Source organism: Rattus norvegicus, chromosome 3, assembly GCF_021556685.1.
Source record: "Rattus norvegicus strain SHRSP/BbbUtx chromosome 3, alternate assembly SHRSP_T2T, whole genome shotgun sequence".
In the NCBI taxonomy this organism is placed as follows: Eukaryota; Metazoa; Chordata; class Mammalia; order Rodentia; family Muridae; genus Rattus; species Rattus norvegicus.
Window position 1 is genome coordinate 141366944 of NC_141536.1, and position 26138 is coordinate 141393081.

Consider the following 26138-nt stretch of genomic DNA (forward strand, 5'->3'; position numbering starts at 1 on the left):
CTGATTTCCTGAAGAGGAGTAAATGGTCTCTGGAGCCCCTGAGGCTGTCAGACTCCACATCCCTGACCTAAGCATCGTGTGGGTGGATTGAGGGGACTGCTCTGTCGGCCTTGCTTTGTGACCTTGGCCTTGACATCTGTATCAAGACATTCTGTCTGTCTGAACTGATGAGGGGCACTTACTGGCCCGACACCCCACCCCCCAACAGTCAGACAACGTGTGGAAGTGTCTCTGGGCCACAGAGGAGTGTGAGGGCAGACGCCAGTGGGAAGGCCGCCACTGGGTACGGAGCAGAGAGTAGCATGAGATTAGCATGTCGAGGCTTCTTGGCCAAGAACCTCCAAAGATGGGATGTCCTTAAGGCGGTCCCTCAGGCCAGATATTCCCCTGAGACTCAGATACGGAATCAAATTGCCCACTTCCTATGCTGGACAAAGAAAGTGAAACCAGAGTGGGTGAGCCTGGTCCAAGATTGAATCATGTATCTGGGGTAGGTCTAGGCCAAGATCCTACTTGAGGGTCATCACCACTTCTTGACAAACAAGAAGTCTCGGGGCTTGAGGGCAAGAAGAAACTGTCTGTCTGTCTGTCTGTCTGTCTGTCTGTCTGTCTGTCTGTCTGTCTTTCCTTCCTTCCTTTTTTCTTTTCCCATTCTTCCCAAACCCCTAGATCAAGCAAGGTCTCCAGCTGGCTGCCCAGTCTCTCTATGAGCTGCTCTCTTGGGTGGTAATCAGTGGCAGTGGTACAGGTGGTGACCACTAAGGACACGGGGAGAGACCTGAGTCATCACCCGGCCCAAGCACAGGAGGGAACAGGCGGGAGCCTTTCCTGAAGAGTCCCACGTTCTTCTTCTGGGACACAGACACGGGGCTCAGAGGCTGAACATACTTGGGAGGCTGGGTGCTTTCCCCAGCCCTGATAGCTTCCCATCTTCCTAGCAGCTAGGATACAGGCTGAGGAGAGACTTGGGGTCACCAAGGCTCCAGAGGAATGCAAAGCAAGGAACAGTGCCCAACAGAGGCCTCTTTCCCTGACCCAGCTGAGAAAGAATCCTCCCTAGGGACTCTGTCCTGTCTCTAACTGACCGTGTCTCCCCAGCATACTCTTACACCCACACCCACCTAGAGGGTCTCCTTTCTCTGTGTAGCTGCATCCCTTACTGCATGGGACCCTGTTGTATTCCCTCCCAAAAGCTCACTGTTTTGCTGCTTGGGGTGCAGCAGGCAGGGTAAGGAGGGAGAAATGAGAGGGGAGGAGGGGGGAAGTGTGAGAGGAAGAGGGAGAGTTCACATCCCCAAGCTGGCCAGGCATTTTCCCACCGCCTTCTGGCCACAGCAGGCTTGGCCTCTCAGGTCCCCCTCCACCTCGGTTCTGGAGTCTGTGGGAACCAGACAGTTCAGTCAGGCCAGCCAGCAGGCTTCCTCTAAAGCCCCAAGGGACCTGTGAAGGGAGGAGGGAGTCACAGAGGCTGAAGTCAGGGAGGCTGCCCAGGGCTTTTGGAGGAGACTAAGCCACCTGCCCAAAGAAGGGCAGCCACTGGGTGCCACTTCACGAGACATAGGCTTTCTGGACTCTCCATAGAAGACTAAAATGGGGGCACACCAGCACTTTGATCCCTTTGCCTCACCCCATACCCAGAAGATGAGACTAAGGGGCAGGAAGCCTTTCCTGTCTCTTGCAGTGCTGGGGCGACAATGAGGACTCAGGTTCCTGGCTGTTCCTCTGGTGGCTATCATGCCAGCTGCCGTGCACCCTATTCTACCCAAGAGAATACTCAGTTGTCTCTGCTCAGTACTTAGGGCAGCCATGAGTCCTGTCCTCCCCCCCCCCAAAGAAATGTGTTCATAAAGAGTCGTGGGAGGGGGGTGGCGAGATGGCTTAATGGGCAAAGGTTTCTGAGTTCAATCCTTAGGACCCACATGTTGGAAGGAGATCAACTCCTACAGGTGGCTCTAATTCCTGTGCTGCCACGCACACACACGCACACACACACACACACACACACACACACACACACACAAACAGAGAGAGACACAGAGAGAGAGAGAGAGAGAGAGAGAGAGAGAGAGAGAGAGAGAGAGAGAGAGAGAGATGAATGTAATATAATTCTGGAAAAGGTCACCAGGAGATCTCAGGGATCCAGGGACCCAGGGACCCAGGGACCCAGAGACCCAGGGACCCAGGAGAGGTCCTGTTACTGTGGGGAATTCAAATAAAGACCAGTGCTACTTTTAAATCTTGGATCCCCTGACTGCACATGAGTGAAGGGTGTCTTGTCAGTTCTGGTAATGGGAAAGGTCCTCCTCTCTCTGGGGCCATCCTATGCTGCCCTGGGCCAGCTCTCTACTTTGCGCCTTCCTTCTGTTTTCTTCAGAGCCATGCAGACCTGGGTACCCTTTACCCTCTGCCACTCCTTTTTCCCTGGAGCTTGGGTGAGCCCTAAGCCTCAGTTCCCACCATTGTAAATGGGATTGATATTCCATAGAACCCAGACAAGATGACAGGAACGAAGCCAGGAAGGGGATGGCAGTGGACATGGTGAGGCTTCACAGAGGGTCCAGTTACAACCAAGGATGGCAAGCAACCCCATCGGCCAGCCTAGCTTTCCCATACTCTGTGGATCTTGGCTGCATTTCCCCTCCGCCTGCCCTCATGCCCTACTTTCCCTTCCTGGGAAACTCCCCAAGAAAGTCCCCAGGAGGAGAAAGCCTCAACCACGATCTTTCCAGGCGGGTCCCCCATCCCTGCTGTGCGCCCCCCAAAATACCTCCAGTCCACCACACTGCCCACACAGAATCCTGGCCCTTAGCTCCAGCCATTCAGCAAGAAGACTCTTATCATCTCACTGGCTTTATTAGCCCTGAGAACCACAGAGAAAAATGTTGAGGGTTCCATTTCCCCACATCCCAAGTTTGTCAGTAGGTCCCCCCAGGGACCTGGCTGACTGCTCACTTCTGCCTTCCGGTCCTCACAGTCCTTGGCCTGCCAGGGCTGGGTTCTTGCAGAATACCCTAGGTCACATAGCCAGTCTGAGTCTCCAGGGAACAGTTGACAGAAGCCCTACAGAGGGGCTGCTGCAGTCAGTCACTCGAAGAAGAACATTCCCGGTGTCCGGTAAAGACAAGGGGGTAATCCCAGTGGATAGCCAGAACCTCCCTGGACAGGGAAGCCCCCAGGCACCCACGGTTCCTTGGAGTCAGCTGGCAGGGGCAGTGGAGCCCGGTGAGAGGCCGAAGGTGTTGAGGATCCAGGAGTGGCGACTGCAGAGGTCAAGAGGTGTTCAAGGCCTGGGTCAGCCCCCATACAGAAATTCAGCGTCTGCATCCGGCACTGGTAGCTGCTCCCGATGCTCTCCGGAGCCACACTGGGTGTGGGGGCCTTGCCGAGACTCTCAGCTTCAGAGAAGGCAGATGAGAAGCCGAATGCCGGGCATGGTGAGGGCGAGGTGGCTTCAGAAAGCTCCCTTGGACCTCCAGACTTTGCCGAGCACATGTCTTTGGGTCCAGTGGGCAGCTGGGGCCTGGTGTCACTGGTTGTTGGGCACATGTTGGCTGGCAATGACCCCATCAGACCCCCAAAGCCCTTGGGGTTTGGCACCTCTGGTGGGAATGGGCACAGTCTGCCAGTTGTGGTGTTGGGGGCTCCTTGATCCGGGCTGGTGGCTCTAAGGGGTCTGTGGTCTGCCTTGACAGGGCCCTTGGTGCCCTGGGCACCTGTGCGCTTGGTGAAGCGTCTGCGGCGACGGAGGAAGCTGCCGTGCTGGAACATGTCGTGGCAGTCTGGATCCAGGGTCCAGTAGCTGCCCTTGCCTGGCTTGCGGTCATCACGAGGCACCTTGACGAAGCACTCGTTGAGAGACAGGTTATGGCGGATGCTGTTTTGCCAGCCTGGCCGGTTGTGCCGGTAAAATGCAAAGCGGCCCATGATGTAGCGGTAGATGCCACTGAGGGTGGCGCGCTGACCCGGTGAACTCTGGATAGCCATGGCAATCAGGGCTATGTAGCTGTAAGGGGGCTTGCTGGGCTCTGTAGAAGGAGCCAAGGATTCTGCTGTGGGTGGCTGCTGCATGCTGGCTGTGTTGCCGAGACCGCAGAGCCAGGCGCGGTACTCAGAGCTGGCGAGCTGTACAGGCTGCCCAGTCTGTTAAAAGACCTACTGGCCCAGCCTCCCAGCCTAGAAAGGCAAAAAGAGGTGGGCCCACCAGGCTGCCCTTCCCTCCTCTCTCACCGCCCTTGTCAAGTCTAAGGAGGCGGGTAAGGGAGGCCAACAGTGAAGCTGCGAGCAGCTGCTGGGTGAAGAGGTGGGAGGGCAGGGACTGGCCCTGAAATTGAGTGAGATAGGGGCAGGCAGGCAGGCAGATGGATGGACGGACAGATAGACACAGGCACGCATAGAACCAGACATGCAGAGACAATTAGCATACACAGAGAGAGTGTCAGCCACAACAGAGGAAAAAAAAATGAAGGAACCTGCAGACAGAAGGAACTGTGGAGACACAGATATGACCCAAGTTAGATCAGGGGGGCCAGAAGGGGAGAGTCTAAACAGAGTCCCTGTGGAGTGAGAAACGACACGGAGGCTTCTTGAGTACGCTGGTTCTGGCTATCTCTCTCCTCTGCCGCCTCCTTCCCACACTGTGGAACCCTCCGGGCCACACTATTCAGGCCCTGGGTACTGGCCTGTAGACTTTGGTGGGCTCCAGGGACGATAAAGATGTTGCTCAACCCAGTTCCCCTGAGCCCTGGCGCCCTCTAGTGACCGATGTGGGGAGGACGGCCAATTGGACAGAGCCCTCAGCTTCCCGTCTCTGAAATGGAACTAAGATGTCAACATCCAGACGATGATGAAGACGCAACAGAATCCCTTAGAAGCCGGTTGTCCTGGGAGAGCCTAGCACAGAAGTGGTGCTGAAAGTTCTGTGAACCCATGCTCCCCCAACCTCACCCTGGGACTGGGGTACAGCAGAGGCCAGGACAAAGTCAGCCCTTCCAACGGGTCAAGTGTTTTCTCCATGCTCCTCCCCTACAAATCTGTGGTCAACTGTTGTGGGCTTAGCCAGCTCACGACCCCCGTCTACACTCACCGCTCAGACCGAGACTGCTACAGAGATTTTCACAGCTTCTTTTGAACAGAGGAGGGTTCTGAGGCCCAGGGAGGTTAAATAACTTCCTGAGGTTGCACAACTAATGCATGATAAACCTGGTTTTAAAACCAGGTTTTGCTTAACTCCTTAACATCATTTCATTTGTGAGGGTCAGGGATGAGGGCAGCCATAGGACCCCAGCTGTGGACCCCAAGAGCATAAAGACCATGCTGTTTTGCTCTGACCGCCATATCCAGCACTGGGCCCTGGAACATAGCAGCAACTCAATAAACATTCCTGAGATGACTGGGGAAAAAATCCAAAGAAATTCGGTCCTTTGTCAAATCATATAATTTTTTTCCCCCATAGAGTGGCTGTTGGTTGGGGGTGGGGTTCAGTGGTAGAGTACACGCTTAACATGCACCAGCCCAGGGGTTAAGTTACCTTCCTGACAAAGCCAGGGGAGGACAGGGAGGTGAGCTGCTTGTTGAAGGATCTCCTTCCTGTCCTCAGAAGTGTGTGATAGCCAGCAGGCACTGGGTGAAGCTAGCCTCTGGTCTTGGACTCTGCCTTAGAACTGTGTTCATTTCTCCAAAGACAGAGTCCTCCAGCTATTGGTGCAGTAGCCAAAGCCCAGGACTCTGTTTTGGGTCACCTTCCAGGTCCCCTGAAATAGAGGTGACAGGTAGGACAAAGGGTCTGAAACCGAGAGCACCCGGGTGGTAGGTCTCTGTTTGCTGTCGGTTGGCCCTACTCTAAAGAGGTCTTAGGGTCTAATCACTGGGAAGCAGTGCTTCAATGCAAACTGGGAGCGGTTTATGACAGGCTAAGGCTGGCTCCATGAGCTGACCTCATGACAAGTGATTTTATCCTATATCTGCCTCAAATTCAAGGGGCTTCCAGCTCAAGTGCCAGCTGAGTCCCAGGCCCTGCTTCCAGTGCTTCCTGCATTGTAAGGCTCCGTCCTCCGGGCAGAGGGGTGAAGGGTGCTTTGGACTTCACTGTTAGTGACCTGGTCAGATATCTCCACTGCCTCAGGGAGGGTAGTGCTGAAGGTAAAGTCCAAACCCCGTGGCAGACTGCTTTTAGTAGAAGTGAGAGAGGAAGCAGCCATCTTGGGGCTCATTCTGCTGTGTCAGAGGGTGAGGATGCTTCTGGCAGAGCTGGGCTGGGGATCTTGTGAGGCATCAGGTTACAGAAGCTTCCAGTAAAGGAGGAGCTGGTGAGCAAAGCATGGGGCAATGAGGCAACCCTCTTCCCACATTCTGGGTGGGAGACATGCTCGTCTTTGAACCACATAGACCAGAGAGTTGTACAGGGTTGGAGAGGGCAGCTGGGACGAGGGGGAGCTGGGACTAGAAGGGGTTGGGGAAGGGAGGCTGATTCACATGAGTCACGTGACCCTCCTCTCTGGCTGGTCTAGAGGACCTGGATACTCCTCACCAAAGCGCAGACTGGTGCTTAGGCTCAGGGTGGCCATCCTTAGTTGGGCTGGCAGTTCTCCTGGCACAGAGACTGAGCAAAGGGCCAAGAGCTTTGCATTGCACCTGCTGCCCACTTTGTGCTCATGTCCGTGTGCCTGTGCCCTGTGCCCATTTCCATGTCCAAAGATGCCCTTGTCTATCCCCCCATGGGCCTAAAAGGAATCTCCCGCCAGTCCTGATACCCATGTATTTTTGTCTTCTTTTTTTTTTTTTTTTTTTTTTTTGTACACTCTCCACTGCCCAGGCCGGTATGTCCATGTCCCCTGGGTTTGCTTGCTCTCCTGTTTGGTGCCATCACAGCACCCAGCTCAGACACTTTGTGAACACTCCCTTGGGCGCCACCCACAGCAGCAAGCTGGGCGCCAGATATCACGTGCAGCAGGCGCTGCACCACTCACATCGCCAGTGGAGGCTCCTGAGTGTCCCCAGGTTCATGCTGCAGCTTTCTGTCCAGCACAAGGTGGCTTCGAGCACCAGCATAGTCCTGTAGAAGAGCTGCACATGCAGCCATCAGTCTGCAGGGAAGAAGAGACAGAGGAGGGAGGAGCTCCTCCCCCAGGTCCCAATATCCATAACGCCAGCATCCTCCTTGGCATGGACCTGGAGGTCCTCCGATTCCCACTGAGTGAATTTTTGCCATTTTGACCTCTCAATCAGCATCACTGATATAGAAGTTGGGCAGTAGGAGTAATAGATCCCATTGTAGACGCTCATAGTTTGAGGACTCATTCAGTACAGTGCTCCTCTTGTGTGTTCGAGGATCTGGGTTCCATCCTCAGCACCAAATACAGCCAGATGAGGCCTCAACTCTACACAAAAGCTACAGACAACCGAGGAATGCTGACAGCTGGATAAATAGTTTTCCTCAGGGAAGAGCACACCAGTTAAATTATGCGATACCAAATGGTAAGTCCTGTAAATGTATATATACACGTACACATCATACAGACTGAACAGGTTGTACTTACGTGCTTAGGAACACACACACACCATCATCACCACTACCACCACCATCAATAACAACAACAAAGAAAGAGGAGGCCATGAATCTGAAAGAGAGCAAGAGGCAGGGTACTTGGGAGGGTCTGGAGGGAGGAAAGGGAAGGAGAAATGATGGAATTATAATATCTTACAAATCGTTAACAACAACAAAATAAGTCTACACAAAACCCAGGCATGACGGCACGCAGTTGTAATTCCGGTGCAGGGGGTTGGGGTAGAGACAGGAGGATCAGAGGTTCAAGATTCTCTGCTACATCGCAAGTCCAGGCCAAAATGGGCTGTACCAGACCCTATCCCCAAACCAAATAAGGAACGCCTCTAGTTTAGTGTCAAGGACATCGAGAGGCATGACTTGGGGTCTGGGATTCCAGAAGCTTCTTCCAGTAGAGCCTTTTATAAGATTTATTTTTATTTATGTGCATATATATGTGTCAAATCTGTGCAGGTGCCCATGGAGACCGGAAGAGCCCATTAGATGCCCTAGGACTAAAGTTATAGGTGGGTCTGAGTCAGCCAGCAGACATGGGTGTTGGAAACCAAGCTCCCATCCTTTGGAAAAGCCAAAAGAGCTCTTTATGACGGAGCCATCTCTGCAGCCCCACCAGCAGAGGTGCAAACACAGTAGCAGACACAATCATGAGGTCAACAGCTCGCACCTCCCTTTCATCAGCAATGGCCCTGAAAGTTCAGGTTAAGGTCTGGGCTCCTGCACCAGCCTCTGAGAGCCTGTCCTCCCTCTGCTGCTGGACAGCAGAGACCTGCTAGTAAAAAGCTGCATGGGCTCAGACAAGGTTAAGAGTACAGGTTACCACAGTGTGAGGTGTCTGGTTGCAGAATGGAATAGCGCTGTGTCTTAGATCTAGGCCAGAGAGAAGACAGCAATGGGTGAATGGAGTCAGTACTGTGGTCAGGCAAAGGGCCCGGGACACAGGAAGCTTCTGGCCTGCAGACCACTTCTTGTCCTTTTCTTTTGTGGCTAATCCAAAGTTCTCTGAGCATCGGAGAGGGTCAGCTGTGAAGGTGGAAGAGGAGACCTGGGTCCAGAGGAGCTGCCAGGTTATCTCCCTCTGAGCAGAGAGAGCACAGGGCAGTCTGACGCCAGCTAGGGCTAATGGACCCAAGAGTTGATGAGGGTGTTGGCGGGCACAGATTCAGATGCTGGGGAGAGAAGCCCTGGAGGGAAGGATAGGGAGAATGACAGAATTGGGGTCACAGGTAGACTGGATGCTGAGGGGGCACTGGGAGCATGGGAGATGAGGGCGTGGCAGGGACACAGATGATGGAGAGACCTTCACAGGGACGACAGATAAGTAGACAGGAAAGGGGAGGCAAGCAGGGGAGGAGGGGACCAATGAGAGAGCTGGATATGGAAGGACAGAGGAATGGACTCTGGGCAATGGGGGGGGGGTTGGGTGTGGAGAGGAGAGGCTTGGGGCAGACAATGATGGAACTGAAGGCAGGGCGGGTAATGGAGGCAGACAGAGCCAGGATGAGGGAGGGGGAGGAAGGATGAAACTGACCATGGCGGGAGAGCTGGAACTTAGGGCACAAAAGCCAGGTGGGGGATGTGGTGATGCTAGAGAGGGCGGGGCTGGTCCCAGGCATGGCTGAGATGTGCCTAGGCTGGCCAGGCTGACCTGGTCTGTCCTGCAGGCTGGCCCACTTACTTCCCTCAGGGACCCCTCGAAAATGTTCTCCTCATCACAGAGAGCCTGAAGCTCGGTGACTGAATCAAGCAAGGATGTGTCCCAAGAAAAGAGGTAACCCCAGAGAGAGTGACCACAGCCTACTGCCCATCCGCAGACAAGCCCAGTTTCTTTCTTTCTTTTTTTAAAAATATTTATTATGTATACATCATACAGCTTTCTGCCTGCATGTATGCCTGAAAGGCAGAAGAGGGCACCAGATCCTATTACCGATGGTTGTGAGCCGCCATGTGGTTGCTGGGAATTGAACTCAGGTCCTCTGGAAGAGCAGGTCCGTGCTCTTAACCTCTGAGCCACCTCTCCGGCCCACCCAGCTTCCTTATTTTCAAATATTGTTTACCAACCATTGTGAGTTCAAGGACAGGGGTGTGGGTACCCGGGTGATGCACTCTCGAATGTCCCAAAGGCCATACTCTTGTTGATGGCACAGAGGAGGCGGGTCTTCCAGATGGAGGGTTCCTCCTTGTCAGAACCCTCCAGGTGCTTGCCCTTGTGCACAGCCAAGGCCTGAAGGTGAGTGGGAGACCTGAAGAGGAACGGCCTTGATGGGGCTGGAGCTATGACACCTCCCATCCTTCCCCTCCCTCTCTCCCATCCTTTCTGACATCCATATTCTCTGAGCCCCCTACTGTATTGTAACCAGAGTTGGGAATAGATGGGGCCCACAGTGGAACAATCCTTATTCTCAAGGAGCCCCTGTGCGACAGTAAATAACAGGGTGTTGAGCGTAGATGAACGGCAGAGGGGTGACTGCTAGTCCCTAGAGTCCTGTTCAGCGCTTTGCATATTGGTTCTTTATTCTCATATATTATATGAGAATAAAGACGTCTTGACTTTAAAAGGAGACAACAGGATATAAGACAGTGGCAGTTTTGTCTTAGACAGAACCATGGGGCCACACCTCTCCAGATTACCAGGATGGACAGAGGTGATGCTCCCAGCTCCTATCAGCACAGACCATAGCACTGGGAAATTCCCTAAGCGGCCTCATATATGCATAAAGCACCCAGCACAGATACTGGCACAGAGCCACAGCCTACTTGTAATACTTAGTCACTGTAGGGAGGACACTCCAATCACAGGCAATGTGGACTCGGGGCAGAAGGTGCTGGTGAATGGCGGGAGTGGCCCTTGTTTTATGCGCAACTGTGACTCCAGTGACCAGGCAGTGCCTGGCACACAGGATGCTCAGCCAGCGTCTGTTAGACAAACCGAGCTGTACTTTAAGGCTGTGTGGAAGGCTGCGAGGCACAGTGATGTTCCTGCTGGGTGTGGAAGGACGAGGTGCATTCAGGGAACTGTGAGCAGCCTGGACCTAGACCAGCTGGGCGTATGAGTCTGAGGCTGTGAACATACCTGGGCATGTGTGTCTGGGTGTGTGCATAGTTGGATGCTTGAGTCTGATGGTGCGTGTGTGTGTGAGAGAGAGGTGTCTATTCAAAATCTGAATTTGCAATACATGCTTGTACTAAAGTGAAGGCTAGCTTTCTCTCTCTCTCTCTCTCTCTCTCTCTCTCTCTCTCTCTCTCTCTCTCTCTCTCTCTCTCCCCCCCTCCTGAAATAGGGTTTCCCTGTGTAGCCTTGGCTGCCCTGGAACTCACTCTGTAGGCTAGGCTTGCCTCCAACTCAGAGGTCCCCCTGCCTCTGCCTCTTGAGTGCTGGGATTAAAGGAGTGCTCCTGACCACCAGCTGGCAGTGTTTCCTTATTTACTCTAAACCTCTTTGTCAAGAGCCGGGCTTGGGTGTATGTATGTAGCTCGGTGATAACATCCATGCCTACCATACACAGGAACCCAGGTTCAATCTCCCTGCACCACCAGAATTAAAACCAATCGACTTATTTTTCCCCCATTATGCACATGTCTGAAACTTGCTGCTTTGCAGAAGAATTTAAAAACTCCCCTAAATCTCTCCCCTGAGCTTCAAACCACCAACGGCACATCAAGCCCCTGTCATCACCCTGACTACCATGTGTCCCTCTCCTGAGTAGCACTAGACACTGTTCCCTTCATTAATTCCTTCCCAACTCCTCCAGTCCTGGTCCCATCTGATTTCTATGCCTTTTTCTTGCAACACAAGTTTCGGGGTTTAGGAGTTACAAATACATTACAGGAAGCAGGGAAATGCGCAAATATGGACTCCATGTGGTAGGGAGAGGAGAAGAGACATTAAGGAAAAAGAGGTGGAGGCAGGGGTGGAGGCAGAGCCTGAGTGTCCTTGAAAGCCAAGCTTTATCCATGGGTGCAGGGGCAGTGGTGGGTGGGGGTGGGGTTGGGGTTGAAATCAAGGTTGTGAGTGTCCAGGTGGATGGGGAAACACCTCGGATGCTTCCAGAACACTGCTGTGAACAGTAGTGTGCAAAGTTTAAGGGACAGGCCCTGCAACCCTCCCAGCCGACACTTACAGAATGCCAGCTGCAGGTCAGGCACCGTGCTCGGTGTCAGATCAGTGTGACAGGGCAAGATGACAGACTCAGGATCATGGGGGGAAAGCAGTGAGTTAGAAGTTAGTGAGTCAACTCTGTTGGTCTTTCTGTGGGGTTCCTATCCCCTCAGGTCCTTCAGGATACCAGGGAGGACCCACCCTCTCAAGGGAGAAGGGAAGGGGGAATGGAGATAGGGACCGTGTGTGGGGGTGGGGGCGGGAAGTGCTCAATGTTTGGGATGATGATGATGATGATGATGATGATGATGGTGATGGTGGTGATGATGATGGTGATGGTGATGGTGATGATGGTGATGGTGATGATGATGGTGATGATGATGATGGTGATGATGGTGGTGATGGTGATGATGGTGGTGATGATGATGATGGTGATGGTGGTGATGATGATGGTGATGGTGATGGTGATGATGGTGATGGTGATGATGATGGTGATGATGATGATGGTGATGATGGTGGTGATGATGATGATGGTGATGATGATGATGATAAAAGTGAGTGAGTTAAGTCAATGGACACACCAGAGAAAGCTGTCTCCAGGAGAGATGGCTAGGTTGAGAATGACGGGGGAAGGTGGAGGGAGGAAGCAATACAGGCAGAGGAAGATCCTGTGGAAGCTCTAATGGTAAGATGAGAGAGAGGAAGCATTTAGAAACTGAAAGAGAGGAGAGGGAGGGCCAGCAATAAAGTCTGGGAGCGCAATTCCTGTGGCCCCTGTGGCCAGGGTAAGAAGGGGACCACAAGACGTGGCAGTGAGGAGCCATGGGTGACTCTGAAGACAGGGAGGTCATGGACATCGCATCACTAGGACGGGCCTTCTGGAGAGCCTGCGAACACTTGTAAGATGGATTCGCCAGGTGCTGGACCACACTGGTGAAGGCTAGGACGCCTCCTTTGAACTTGTCAGCTAGTGACATTATTAGCAAGAAGGACAGAAGCCAGATGAAACGGAGACTGAAGAAGCCAGGAGGAAGGCGGACACTAAGCGACTCGGGAGAGGGGAGTTGAAGACGTTCTCGGTGGTGTTTGTGGGCCTGATGTGCAGTAGGCTGCTCATGGCTCAGGGGAGAATTCTAAAAGCCCCATTCAACGTGGCTAATTCAGAAAGTTTGAGGTGCCTGGGCAAGGGGTAGAGCCTCAGTAGGAGAGCCCTGAAAAGAAGGTTCCCAAGAGGCTGCGGCTGGCCGTTTTGTGGGTGAGAATTACAAGAGAGGGTTGCTTTCTAGTTTCTCTGTGGGGTGAGAGGTGAGGACCCCAGAGGATGGAAGTGACAGGCAGTTGCAGGCTAATGCTAGCTAACTCTAAGAATGTGGGGAAAGGCCTGTGCCTAGGCTACAGCAGGTCACTGAGGCTTAGGCTTTCCCAGGACCCTGCTGCATCCTACAGCAATCAATCCGACCTGCCGTGTGGTATAGATAACCCTGCAGAGCCGCGTGTTTGCTGGGAATCCTCAGAAGAATTTTGCCCCAGCCTTCCATCATAATCCTCCCCAGCTTTCACTTTCTAGCTGTGCCACCAGCCAGTCCCAGAGATGCAGAGGCTCTCCAGTTCCTGCCATAGATTTCTCAAGGACGGGATCTTCCTAGGCAACGAGCTAGGGATGGCGGGCTGGACCTGCTTGTGTCTGAATCACCAGGGGCCTGAAGGGTGCACACACATAATGAAAGTGAAAGCTTGGGTAACGGTTCACTTTTCCAGTTCCTCTACCCCAAGGCCCTTTCCTTTTACTGCTCCTGGTGGCCTGCTCTCCTGGAGCCTGAGGACAAGGATGAGCCCCCAGAGTGCAGCACGCTCTGGTCAGGATTTTGTGGGTGGAAGAAGTCTCCAGCAGAGCAGCAACCTTGCTCCATGGGACATCTGTCCTCTGCTTCTCCTAGCCTACCTGCAAACGGTCTATTTTTGTTTAGTTTTTTCTCTCTTTCTTTCTGAGACTATTCTGTTATGTTACATGCTGGCCTCTCATTCCTGGACTCCAGCATTCTCCAGCGCCCCCCCCCCCCCCCCACACACATAGTCGGACCACACAGGGTCCAGCTGTCAGTCTTCTCTCAGGACGTGGACTGTGGAAGTTAGAAAGGCAAAGTGCTTCTCAAACCTATTTATTCTTGTCATAATCAGGAGGCAGTTAGCAGCTTTAAAAGCACCTAGGTGACCTGCATGCCAGTCCCGAGAGGCCCAGGGACCCGAATGCTAGCCAGCTCCCTACTCTCATTCCGTGCAGGCACTCCATGGACCTCACTTGTCCCTCCTGGTTCGTGACTGCCTGTTGAGTGGCTGCTCATCATTGTGCTAGTCTGGCTGAATCCTCCCCCCGTTGGGTCTCAGGACCTTTAATGACTTACACTGCTGCTCTATGGCGTCACCGGGGACAGCTAGGATTCGAAGCTGTATGTCTGTGCCCCTCGCTGAGAACTACATCTAGAATTTACACGTTCCTGGTGGGGTTCATGATCCACTGAAATTACATGAGAACATTTTCACAGTAATGTATTGGGAGTGGGGAAGGTTGAGACAGGGTATTTAGCCCAAGCTAGTCTTGAATCAAAATCCTTCTGCTGTAACTTCCTGAGTGTTGGATTGTAGACACACACCACCATACCAGTCTTTAGGGTCTGTGTTTTTTATTATGAAGAAATATTTGCATTATGAAATATGCTGAGTAGTTCAGGCTGCCCCAGACCTTGCTGTATATGGGGTGGAACTGAGGCTCTGAAAGGAAAAAAAAATCCCCTGGTGCAGTGGCTGTTCAAGCCAGCATGGAGAGATGTGGGGAGTCAGGTCTTCCCTTCACAAGCATCTGTGGGAGGGCATTCTTATTCCTCCTCCTCTCGGTCCCATACACCAGCAGCTGTCCCAGGATATTCATGCAGTCAGGGTCACTCAGACCTGTGAACTAGGGGGTGGGGGATGGGCACAAGGTATTTCATGTGATTAACAAGAGTAATAATTAGTTGTCCATTTAAGTTGGGCTGGATCCAGGACCCCACTGAATGTTGAAATGCATGGCAAATCCTTTAAACCAAGTGGTGGACTATTTACACAGAACCGGCAAGAATACACCTATGTACTTTGAACCCTTTTCTAAAAATACTTCCAATGTGAAGCAAATGTCAGGTGCCTGATACATTGTTTAGGGAACGGTGACTAGGAATAAAAGTCAGTAGACATTTTCCCATCTATACTCTAACTGGGGCTGGAGTTTTAGAAGCCAATATGAGGTGTTCTATCCTTCTAAGCAGTCGACTCCCCTGTGTCAGAGGAGCCTTTCATATTTCTAGATCATAATGAAGAGTGGACCCTGCAGTCATATTGGAGTCTGAGCTCACATCTGAGTCCTGTCTTCTGCTTATAACCTGGGGCACTGTTAGGGAGGATGGGAAGAGGATCGGCTGAGCTGCAGTGTTTAGCACAGTGACAGAGTCCTTAGGAGGGAGCCCTCACTGTTACGATAAGGTGTATTGGTGATACTCGGCTAGGGAAGCATCTGGATCATTACACCAAAGGGGCTCGTTAAGTGGCTAAGGGTTAGGAAACAGTGGCCAGGTGGCAGTGCCACCAACCAATCAGGAGGAGGATGCAGGCTTCACATTGTCCTAACTCAGGGCCTTTGTACTGCTCCCCCATCCCACCCCCAGCCAGATGCAAGATGGTTCCACCCCCTTACCCCCTTTTTTATCTGGTGTTTTCCACTAGAATGTCAGCAGCATACAGGCAGCTCTTTGCTCACTGTGGTAGCCCCAGGGCCCAGCACAGTACCTGGCTCACGGCTGGCTTGAACACTTGAGTACATGAGGAATTGGAGGTTGGTGTCCTCATTTCACCATTCGCTCAGCTCGGTGCTGAGATCTCTGCCTCTCCATCTGCTACGAAGTCCCAAGAGTCTACTTGGGCTCTTTCAAGTCGTCAGCTCTGATGACACCCATTCCTCTGTTTGCCCATAGGGTTACTGTTTTATTGGCTTGGTTACCTTAAAAAAAAAAAAAAAAAGAGTCCCGCCACCCCCTGCATCCTGCTGGGTCTTTCTCTCCAGGAACCTCCTCCCTGTTGTCACAACTGGGAATGATCTGCCCTTGCTGTGTGTGCTTGGGCCAGCTGCCCGACCTCTCTGAGCCTGGGTGTTCTCCCTGAGGATAAAGCCATCTCAGACAGTGAACGGTGACATGAAGGCCACGCCACCAATTGGACCACACTGACCAGTTATTTGTGCAGAGAGGGAAGGAGAATTAGAGAAAAGGAAGGGGCTTCGGAGAGGTGAAGGGTCGGGAGAAAAGGGGCACAAGGGCGGTGTCAGAAGTCCAGGCCCCTGAGAGATGGAGGGGGCGTGGGCTGGTGTCAAAGAAGGGCGTGGTCTTGGATTTCAGCTCTGGAGACTGGTGGAGAATGGTGCTTCCCCGGGCCTCTGGAAGTTGTTCCTGCTCTGCTCCTGCAGGCCCTGGAGCCCAAGCTCTGCGGAATGACAGAGGCACTGGGCCAGGCAACTTCTGCGTCTTTAAAGATTCTTCTTTAATCTCCTCCAGGCCGGTCCGTCCCACCCGATCCTCCCTCCTGCTCCCCGCTTTCGCCTGTCAGGGTGGAGGCCCAGGATCCTTCTCCCGAGTCTAAGGCACCAAGTGGCTTGCAGCAGGCCGGCCGAACACAGACTCACAGAGCGGACACTGAGGACGGACGCAGACAAGCGTGGTGGGTACGGGGCGGGGGCGAGGCTCCCACGAGCTCTGGGTGCGTCCCAGCTGCGGGAAGCCCCGCCGCCCGCGAAGGCTGAAGCGTCAGGACGGGCGGAGCGGCGGATACGGCGCTCACTTGCCGCCCTTGCGCGACAGGCACCGGGGGAGGCAGAAGAAAGTCTGCTTGACGCGCGCCAGCAGCGGCAGCGGCCGGTGTGATTCCCGCGGCGATCGCGGCACCAGGCGCTGCAGGGTCCCCTCGGAAGCGGCCGAGGACGCTGTGGTGGCCGACGGGGCCGAAGTCCCCGGACCCTGGCGACAGCGCCTGCAGAGAGGCAGCAGCGCGCGCAAGTCCTCCTCGTCGCGGAACGGGATCTCCCCGAAGCGCTCCTCCAGCTGCCGGCGAAGCTGGGGCGGGGAGGGAGGAGGGGGGCGAGCGTCTAGCTGTCACCCGTCTGTTACCTCCACCTCTCCCCCAATACGTGGCTCATCTAAGCGCTCTCTGTCTCCGGTCTAAGACTTCCCAACCCTCACGGGGGTGGGGGGGTACACCCCCGCTTCAACTCAGGTCCTAACCTCTTCCGGAACCCCCACTGACCAAGACACTCCCATTTTCCAGACTGGCCCGCTGCAAACAGCATTAAACCACCCGGCTCCCAAGAAATACTAAGCGAAGGGACTCCTTTGCTCTCAAAAAGACCCTGGGTGGAACAGGACACAGACTCCTTCCCCCGCCCACAATGGATAAACCCTGGATTGTCTTGTGTTAGGGACACTTGTGTTAACTACAGTCTGGTCTAAAGGCATCCAAGTTCTCAGTTAAAAAGACAAAACAAAACCTGAAAACCCAGGTCAGGTGTGACCTATGGTACAATCCCAGTGCTTGGAGGCAGGAGGATTGTGAGTCTGTGAGCAAAGTGAGAGTGTAGAAAGGGGAGAGGCACAGGCTACATCCCACCCAATGGGTGCTCAAAATCAAGGGAGAATCCAGGCTTCCCTGGCCTTGCACAACTCCAGCCCTGCACAGCCCCCTACCTTCTGGGAGTTTGCCCAGCCAAACTCCTCAAGTTGCTGCCTAAAGCCCGGGTTTGGGTTGGCGATGGGCCGGGAGGCCTTGATGGCTTCAAGTACTTCCTGCCAGCCAAGTCCGGTCACTGTCATCACATAGGCGATCACTACGGTGGTACTTCGTGATATACCTGCAAAGCTACAGCCAGGACAACCCCGGACTTCAGGAACGCCCCAGTCCCTTCCATATTCCCTCCCTGCCAAGCCCCTGGCCTTACTGGGGCTTCTTCATGTTGTCCCTTGAGCTCCAACCACAGGGAGCCTGGCTTCACAAGCTCCAAGATTTGGCTTGTGACACTTCCCTTTCCTCTAACCAATACCACACCAAGGGGCTGGCTGGAATAGTCATTCATTCATTCATTCATTCATTCATTCATTCAACAAACATCCCCTGACCATCTTTTTGTTCAGGTCCTGGGGTACAGTAAGGAATAAACCCATGGCCTCTGCTGCCCTGGAGACACAGCCCCTAGCCAAAGTAGCCATTTAAGATACTGATGACCGCTGGAAGCCAAGATGAGTCTGGGGCCACATAAGTGGAGAGGTTTCTTTAGTGGGAGTGGGACAGGTGTAGGGGAGAGGATCCCTAGGAAGTGACATCAAGCTGAGTTTTGGAAGGTAAGGTTAGCCCAGAATGTGGGGCAGGGACCGTAGGTGAGTTGTGGAGCCCTTGTGTGATGTGTTAAGAGTCTGAATTCAATTACCCATACCACAAGAAAAAACAAGACAAAATATTCTTAGGCAGTACGTACAAAGATCCCGAGGTGAAAGATAGGCTGTGGGTTTGAGGAAGGGGAGGTTAGGATGGCTGAATGTGGGGACAGCTATTCCCTTGGCCCCAGCTAGAACCCTTGGTGAGGTGCCATGGGATGGAGGGCATCCTTGGGTCAGGGACACTGGAGAAGACTCGGAGTCCTAGCCCTGCACTGGTGCCTCAAAGCCCAGCAGGGGAGGGACGCAGAAGCTAGGATGATTGGTCTTCCTATGTGACCTCATCCGGCTCCTTTAACGGCCCTGTCAACATGACATTTACTCCCCCACTTTACAGATAAGGAAACCGAGCCTCAGGGAAACACAGTTGCTGGGCTATGGCCATCTGGCTGCTAGGAGCAATGGGCCTCAGAGTGGTCTGTCTGGATGAGTGATGGACTGTCAGCAGGCTGGAGGGGACCTGCCCCACAGGAGAGACAAGCATGTGAGGACTCACCAGTGCACAAGGCAGTTCCCCCCGTTGAGACGACAAGAGTGGATAAAGTGGACACATTCTTTGAAGTGCTTTTTGCTAGAGAAGAGAGGGACAGGGAAGGCAGTGCTGGGGGGTAGGCCTCCCGGGAGTTGCCTCCTCCCCACTTACAGACAGCAAGGGATCTACAACCCTGGGTCCTCAGTGCAGCCAGTGTGTACAGTGAATGGGGCCACTGCTTGGAAAGGAGGCAGGCAGCATAGCAGGCAGGAAGAGAGGCCGGCCCCACCTCTCCGGTGGGTACAAGGAACAAGGACTTGGGTGTGAGGAAAGTGAGGGTGCCATTCTTCTGGTATCTACAACCAGAGGAGCTGGGGCAGTAGTTAGCAGTAGGTTGGGAGAAGAACCCCAAAGGGTCCATGCCAAACTCCAGGTACCAGTGCTAGTGAACCAAACAAGACCCCTGTTTTTCAGAGTCCCTGCAGTCATCAGGTACTGTCCCACATCCTCAACTCGGGTCACCTCATCTTTGCAAACATCCTTGACTCATCACATCCTGCCTTGGTGTAGCTGAAGCCCAGAGAGGATAAATGATTTCGCCAAGGTCACAGAGCAGTAAATGGCAAAACCTGGCTGCAAACCAGGTGTCTTAACTGCAAGCCAGGATGCAAGCCTGACCCTCAAATCTCCTGTACACCCAGTCCCGACAGACAGGACACTTTCTCCATGTCCTAGGGGAGGAGGCTGAAGCTCTAGAGAGAGCTGATAAGGGAGGGACATGCTACAAGGACATGGTTGAAACAGACTCAGGATGCCCCTGTGACAGCTTTCTGGCCTCAGTACTCTATGCCCTCACTCCCACCTCAGGGGCAGCTCTTTCAGCTGTTGACCCATCCAGGGGGAACTTACATGGGTACCTCAGGAGTGTCAGACACTGAGATTCGAAGATAGGTGATATCCTGCAAGGAGGAAATGCACACTCAGATGGTGGGGCCTTGCCTGCACCCCTCCCCCAGCCTGAGCTGCCCAGGCCAGTGTGACCCCAGCCCAGTTCGGCCCCTCCCTAGACCACCAGTGTTTTCCAGTCCCCAGGCTGTGAGCCTGCGAGCTCTGTGTGTAAGACGGTGTCCTCCCCCACGGGTGACATGGGCAGGAGGGCTTGCAAACTGGGAAGGTGTTTCCTTAAGGAACTCTCCTCTGAGCAGGGACTGCAAAGTTATACAGTGAAAAGGGCAGAGCTCATTTCTCTTGAAGAGAACAAATTATGAAAAGAACGATCAGGCAGAGCAAACACCCATTTGTAGTCCTGGCACTCAGGAGGTTGAGGCGGGGGGATTATGAGTTAGAAGCCAACCTGGGCTACCACAGCAAGTCTCTGTCTCAAAAGACAGACAGACAGACAGACAGACAGACAGACACACACACACACACCACTACCGCCACCACGGCCACCACGGCCACCACCACCACCAGCAACAACAGCATCAGCAGTAACAACTTCACGACCTGGTCAGGCAGCCTAGCTTTGCTTCGGCTCCTCACAAGGGTACTGCAGACAGTTTGGCCCATACCCCAAACCCCTCACTGCCCTTTCTCAAGTATTCCCCTCAATGCTTTGTTACAACCCCTTTCGGGTGCCTGGTTTGCTGCTGACTGTGGCTCTTAAAGGACAAAGGACCTGTCCTCTTGCGTCCATGGAGGTTTTGTCCTATCTCTGTCTAACACTTCCAAGGTCACGGAATCCCTTGTTGTTTGCAAGATCTGCAGTTTCATTTTGCAGTGTGTTCAATGAGGGCTTGCCTGGTAGTGTCCAAACCCTGCCCGCTGCATTCCCCGATGGGAGGGGTGGCTGCTGGGGAGGTGTTGGGGGAGGGCTCTTTCTCTAAGCACTCATTGCTTTAATAAACACATTAATAACTTGGAAAGCATGCCCATGCAATCTGTTCAGACTACATACTCCAGTGCTCCAGAGCGAGGCTGCCCTAGAATGCAAAAATCAGACTCCACTGGCCTGGAAATTTCTTCATTGACAATGAAAGTCATAGATTATTGTCAGCTGCTCTAGAGACTATCAAATTGGATAGGTTAAAAAACAAAACAAAGCAAAACCTGAGGCCCAAGGTCATCACAGCAAGTCCGTGAGGTGTCCGTCATCACTTTTTAAAATTTATTTAAAAGAGTATTCTGCCTGCAGGTGCGCACATGTGTACCATTTGTGTGCCCAGTGCCCTTGGAGGACGTCTCTAGAACTGGAGTTACAGTGAGCTGCCAAGCGGGCCCTGGGAACCAAACCTGGACCTTTTATAAGAACAAGTGCTCCTAACCACTGAGCCATCCCTCCAGCCCCATGGAGCCTGTTTTTTGTTTTGCTTCTTTAATCTTAGATCTCCTGAGCCTTTTCAACCTATACCACAGAATCTAATATAATGGTCTCTTTTATTGGAATAGACATACACACAGAAACATATGAAAAATAATGTGTATATGTATGTGTATATATGCCTATACATGCACAGATGTATGTACAGGAGGGATACCTACATACATTTATGTACACACATGCTGAGGCCAGGGGTCTTGCTCCCTCATCCCCTGCCTCATTCCCCTGAGACAGGCTTTCTCACAGATCCTGGAGATGTTTTTCAGCCATGTGGCAGTCAGCTGGTCCAAAAGACTCTCGGGCCCCAGCCTTGTGCTATTCTCCCCATCCCCGTCTACCTCCAGTGCCCGGGCCACAGGCACACATGGGTATCTCTGGCTTTCACACGCGTGCTGGGGATCTGTGCTCTTAGCTACTGAGACAGCTTCCTAGCCTGGGGTAAGAGTATTTGGAAAAAAAAAAAACCCTTATCTTTTATCAGACTTTGTTGAGCGTCTATAAGTGACTCAGAGAAACTCAGTGAGGTCAGTACTATTGTAAGATTTCCACTTGATAGATAGGTGACTGGGGCTTGGCTCGTCTTGTGCACAAGGTCACAAGGAGAATAAATGGTCTCTTCACTAGCGCCAGTGGTCTTTCCTCTCGGTCCTAAAACCATCCTCTCTTCCTTAGGATTCCAGAGAGCAGAACCAACCATTTACTGACACCATGCCTTACAGTGTACAGAAGAATCTTCTACATCCGGCAGAACCTTTGCAACTCTCCCAACAGCCCTCTGGGGCAGTTGGGATCAAAAGTACCAATGAGCTGAAGTCACAGCCCAAGGTTGTACAGCAAGGCACAGAACCCAGGATCTTCTGTTTGGAACCATCCAGACACTTGGCAATTGGAAGGATGCCCAGGTAGGTGCAAAAAATAAAGGATTAATATGAGACCCGTGTTAAGGTCTTAGTATTAAGGATTGATTCAAGCCCCCTAGGGTCAGAATGCCTATGTTTAAATCCTAGTTGGCCAGCTTCCTCACTGTATGACCTTAGGTGAGTTCATTTACCTCCTTGGCCTCAGTCCCCAAACAGGGGTGATAAGACAGCCTAATGAGGATGGATGAGTCAGCTGGGGTCCAGATGGTAGTCCAAGGACGGTGGCTCAGGGACAGAGCATTGGCCTAGCGTGTTCAATGTTCAACACCCTAGGTTCTATCTCCAGTACTAGGAAGTAGGAGTGGGATGAGGGGCAGCCCGGACCAACAGCTCTCTCTCCCCCCACCAGCCCTGGAGCGGAGGGTTCGGAGTACCTGCAATAGAGGCTGAGGTGATTCGTGGATAGAGACGATGTGCGTGATCTTATTCCGGCCCAGCTGATCCGGGTCTTTGGCATCTGAAAGAAACAGGCCGCTTGAGCCAAGTTGGCAGGTGAGACTTATTTATTCCCAGTGACCAAGTGCAGCAAAAGCCAGTGCCCAGCTTGCATTCTCACCCCTCCCCTGCCCGCTTGGACCACCCTCTGCAGGCTTGCGTGTTCCTTCCCCCACCTCTGGGGCATCCACCGGACATAGGCTGGCGTGGCCCAGCCAGCCTTGTGCTGTTCTTCCCATCCCAGACACCTATCCCTACTTCATCCTCCAACCCAGCACTTGTACTTCTAGGAATCTGAGGACAGAGTGAGTGCACACGCAGGGCTGCACATGGAGGCTGGTGTTCTCTGCAGGGCCGTTTGATGCAGAAGCAGTTAACCGTTTAGAGTAACCTAATGCCCACCAGAAAGGGACCGGATGGACATAAGTACCTCCGTACTCTGGACTCCTGTGTGACAATTAAATCGATCCCTGCGAGCTGATAGATGAGGATGTCCCTGGTGTGTGTTTTAAGTGGGACACATCACTTCCTGAGCGGCATGCAGAGTGGGGTTCCGTTTGTTTTAAAAATTGCATCTGTATCTACACTACGTGACCCCTAACCCTGGAAAACACCTTTTCGGGATGCCAGTGGCCATCTCTGGGGAGTGAGATGTGCCAGCATGTGCCTGCTATGTGCAAGCTTTGGCTGGGCACTGAGTCTGGGGTCAACTTCATGGCACTGTCCTAATGGGACTAACACACAACGTAACCAGATCCACTCAGAAATCAATGTGGCAGGAGCTGCTATGGAGACTCCAGGGAGGAAGGAGTCAGGGCCATAGGGTGGGTCACCTGAGTCTTCCCTGTGACCTTTCCACCTTGGGCCCCTAGGCCTTGAGCCAGCCTGTTTCAGCACATTTTCCACCACAAAGTCAAAGGTCTGTGTTCAGCTCTGGCTCCCTAGTGAGCATGAAGCTGGTGATGGCAGGGATGGGAGGGCCCTCCCCCTCCCCCATGGAAGTCTGTGGGAGAGATGAGAAAGCTGCAGGCTTGCCACCCCTGGCTGGAGGCCATTGGTGCTTCCACTCAGGACTCTGCTTATAGGAGCTGGTGGGCCAGCTCCTCTTCAGAGAAGAGTTCACAGCTTCCCACCGAGGGAAGCCATAACCCTAGGCAGACCTCAACAAACACCTAATGGAGGAAACCCTCTGGGCTGGCAGGCTTTGTGCTGAGGAGGTTGGCAGAGCTCAGAACCTTCTGTTGTGTGGCCTTTAACCTGTTGGCGAACCTTGGGAGGGAGGCTGAATTGGGAGTGCTCTTTCCAGCCTAGGGCAGGCCAGCCGTTGCACTCCCAATCCTACATGAATCCTTTCTCCTTCCAGCCTGGCATCCTCCCTCCCCCCACAGTCCATTCTTGAAAGCATCTAAGTTGTGTGGGCCTGAGCGTGAACAGTGGACACAGGCCTGGGACAGGCAGAGTGCCATGGTCTTGGGGCAGTGCTCACCAATGAAGTTTCCAAGGTAGAGTCCAGGAAGTACCTGGAGGAAGGACAGCAGGGGTCAGGGGTCAGCCTGCACCCCTTCCCACCCACGGTAGCTGCCTCCCTCCAACTCCCCCCCCCCACCCCGAAGCTCTTCTCTATTGGTGGTGAGACCTCAGGAAGCCATCTCCCTGATAGGTTCTGAGTGCTGCATGAGGGGTCTGGGCTTCTGACAAGGATGCAAGAACAGGGGATCAAATTAACCACAGGAGGGGCCAGGGAGGTCAGCCTGGGGAGAGGTAGAAAGAAGAGTTGGTGTGAGTAGGAAGTCCCAGGTAGAGATCAGGAAGGGGGGCAGGGACAGAGTGGACTGAGACAGGCACAAGTGGAAGGCCATGCAGAAACAGAGCTGGAGAAATAGAGAGAGGTTCCAGAGTCCATAAGTCAGTCTGTCTGTCAGTCTGTCCATCTGTCTGTCAGTCTCTCTCTCTCTCTCTCTCTCTCACACACACACACACACACACGCACGAGACAGACAAACAGACAGACAAACAGACAGACACATGCTCCTGGAGAGGCAAGCGAAAGGCACAGCAAAAGTCAAGAGTCCGCAGAGGACAGACAGGCGCAGGCAGAGACAGAAAGGCAGGCAAATGCAGTCTGGAGGGCAGAGTGACAGAGATGTGGCATACATCTTGGACATCTTGGAGTGGGAGCAGAAGGTCAGCGACCTGTCCAGGGGTCGTCGGGCACAGCGGGGATCCCCCCTACCTTGGTCATGCCATTTCCCATGATCCTGAGGCAGGGTGGCGGGGCGCACGCCCAGCTCAGCGCCTGGAAAGCGCTAGGTTCACAGCTGCCTTACTGGCCCAGGCCCGGAGCCTGCAGTCTGATGGAGAACCAGGGGCCGAGCGTCCGCGACCTTGCTTAGCCCTGTCCAGTCGCCACCGCCGCCCGCTGACCCCCGGCCCCGGAGGGAAGTGATGGAGCTGCTGCCGCCGCCACCGCCGCCGCCGCCGCCGGCTCCTCCTACCCTCTCGGTCATGTGGGCCCCCCTCCCCCGTGGGCCGTGGCGGGGGGCCGGACAAAGCCCTAGTGTGCGGGGCCCACGGCCCGCGGGACAACGGCAGCTTGTTGCGGCCGCGTGGGACGCCACCTCCGGAGGTGGGGGCGGGGCGCTCCCCCCACCCTGGCACCATCAGGCGCCGCGTTTAGGGCGGGCGAGTCGCCCCCAGCTTAAGGCTGTGCCTGCACCTGCCTAAGGCTGGGGGCAAAGCAGCTAGCTTCTCCAGCCTGGGTCCCTTTAAAGGTAGAGGCTGGACTCATTATCAAAGGTTTCTGTTTGCAACAAGAAAACAGAAAAATGTCCTCCCCAGCCCATGCAACCACCTTAGCAGTCATCCCTCTCCTCCCCTTTCTAGCTCATCTCACTGTTCTTGTCTACTCATCCATTCTATCCACTTACCCATCCGTTCACCTTTCATCCACCTATCATCCATATTTCCTTCCATCCATTTATGTGTCAGTTCACTCATTCACCCATCTCTCACCTCTCTCCCTCCCATCCATTCATCTATCCATCATTCACCCATCATCCAGTCTTCTCTCGTTCGTCCTCCCTCCCATCCACCCTTCCATGTATTCTGGTCCCCAGGGAGGATGGGGCCACGTGAACAATTCCACTTGAACCAGGTATAACTGCCATTAGAGGCCTGAAGAAGCAGGGGTAAATATGGGGAAAGAGTGTTGTAGAAGGGTTTCAGGCACCTGGATCCTGCCTCAGAAAACTGCAACAGGACGTCCATAATTCAAGCCCATGTGCTCACACTTGTTGAATGATCTGAGGTCTCCATGTGGCTTCAGCTGATACTGTCTTCATAAGCATGCTAAAATAAACGAGTCTAGGCACCTCCTGTGGGAACTGAATAGAAACAGCTGAGCCTGCTTTGTTCCCGTGGACATCATCCTTATCCTTCTATCCAAGTGATTGTTGGGGAGTGTCCACTCAGGCAGACAGAGAGTCCGTTTCAGCTGTAACTGGGGAAAAAGAAAGCCATTCTTCGTGCGACTCCCTTCCTTGAGTTCACAGTATATATGGGGTATTTGGTTCAACACTCTCAGTTTTCATAAAACCCAAATGATTCAGCAAATATTTAGTGAGCAGTGAGTCCTAGGGACAGAGTCATGGGGTAAGATAGGGTGACTCTTACCTTCCTTAGTTAACCCGCAGGCTAAAACTCAGCTTCCTCAGCTGTGGGCACCGACCAAACTGTGATGGCTGTGAAAAATTTGTGTAAAAGCATGCGATG

At 53.4% G+C, this 26138-nt stretch overlaps 2 protein-coding genes across 3 annotated transcripts; both read right to left on the reverse strand.

Annotated features, from left to right (window-relative positions):
- Positions 1-2834: 2834 nt before the first annotated feature.
- Foxs1 (forkhead box S1) lies at positions 2835-4119 on the reverse strand. The gene has a single exon (NM_001012091.2). It carries the CDS (start codon positions 4066-4068, stop codon positions 3085-3087), a length of 984 nt encoding a protein of 327 aa, NP_001012091.1. The 5' UTR covers positions 4069-4119; the 3' UTR covers positions 2835-3084.
- A 10202-nt stretch (positions 4120-14321) lies between these two features.
- On the reverse strand, positions 14322-24827 carry Dusp15 (dual specificity phosphatase 15). 2 transcript variants are annotated; one of them, NM_001108598.2, is made up of 8 exons: positions 24601-24827; positions 23854-23887; positions 22307-22389; positions 19542-19591; positions 18657-18731; positions 18202-18225; positions 17417-17588; positions 14322-16789 (listed from the first exon to the last, which is right to left on the reverse strand). In NM_001108598.2, exons 1-8 carry the CDS (start codon positions 24619-24621, stop codon positions 16514-16516), a joined length of 735 nt encoding a protein of 244 aa, NP_001102068.2. In that variant the 5' UTR covers positions 24622-24827; the 3' UTR covers positions 14322-16513. The 2 variants fall into 2 exon arrangements, with proteins under 2 accessions (NP_001102068.2, NP_001231713.1); NM_001244784.1 differs by lacking the exon at positions 18202-18225.
- Between the last annotated feature and the right edge of the window lie 1311 nt (positions 24828-26138).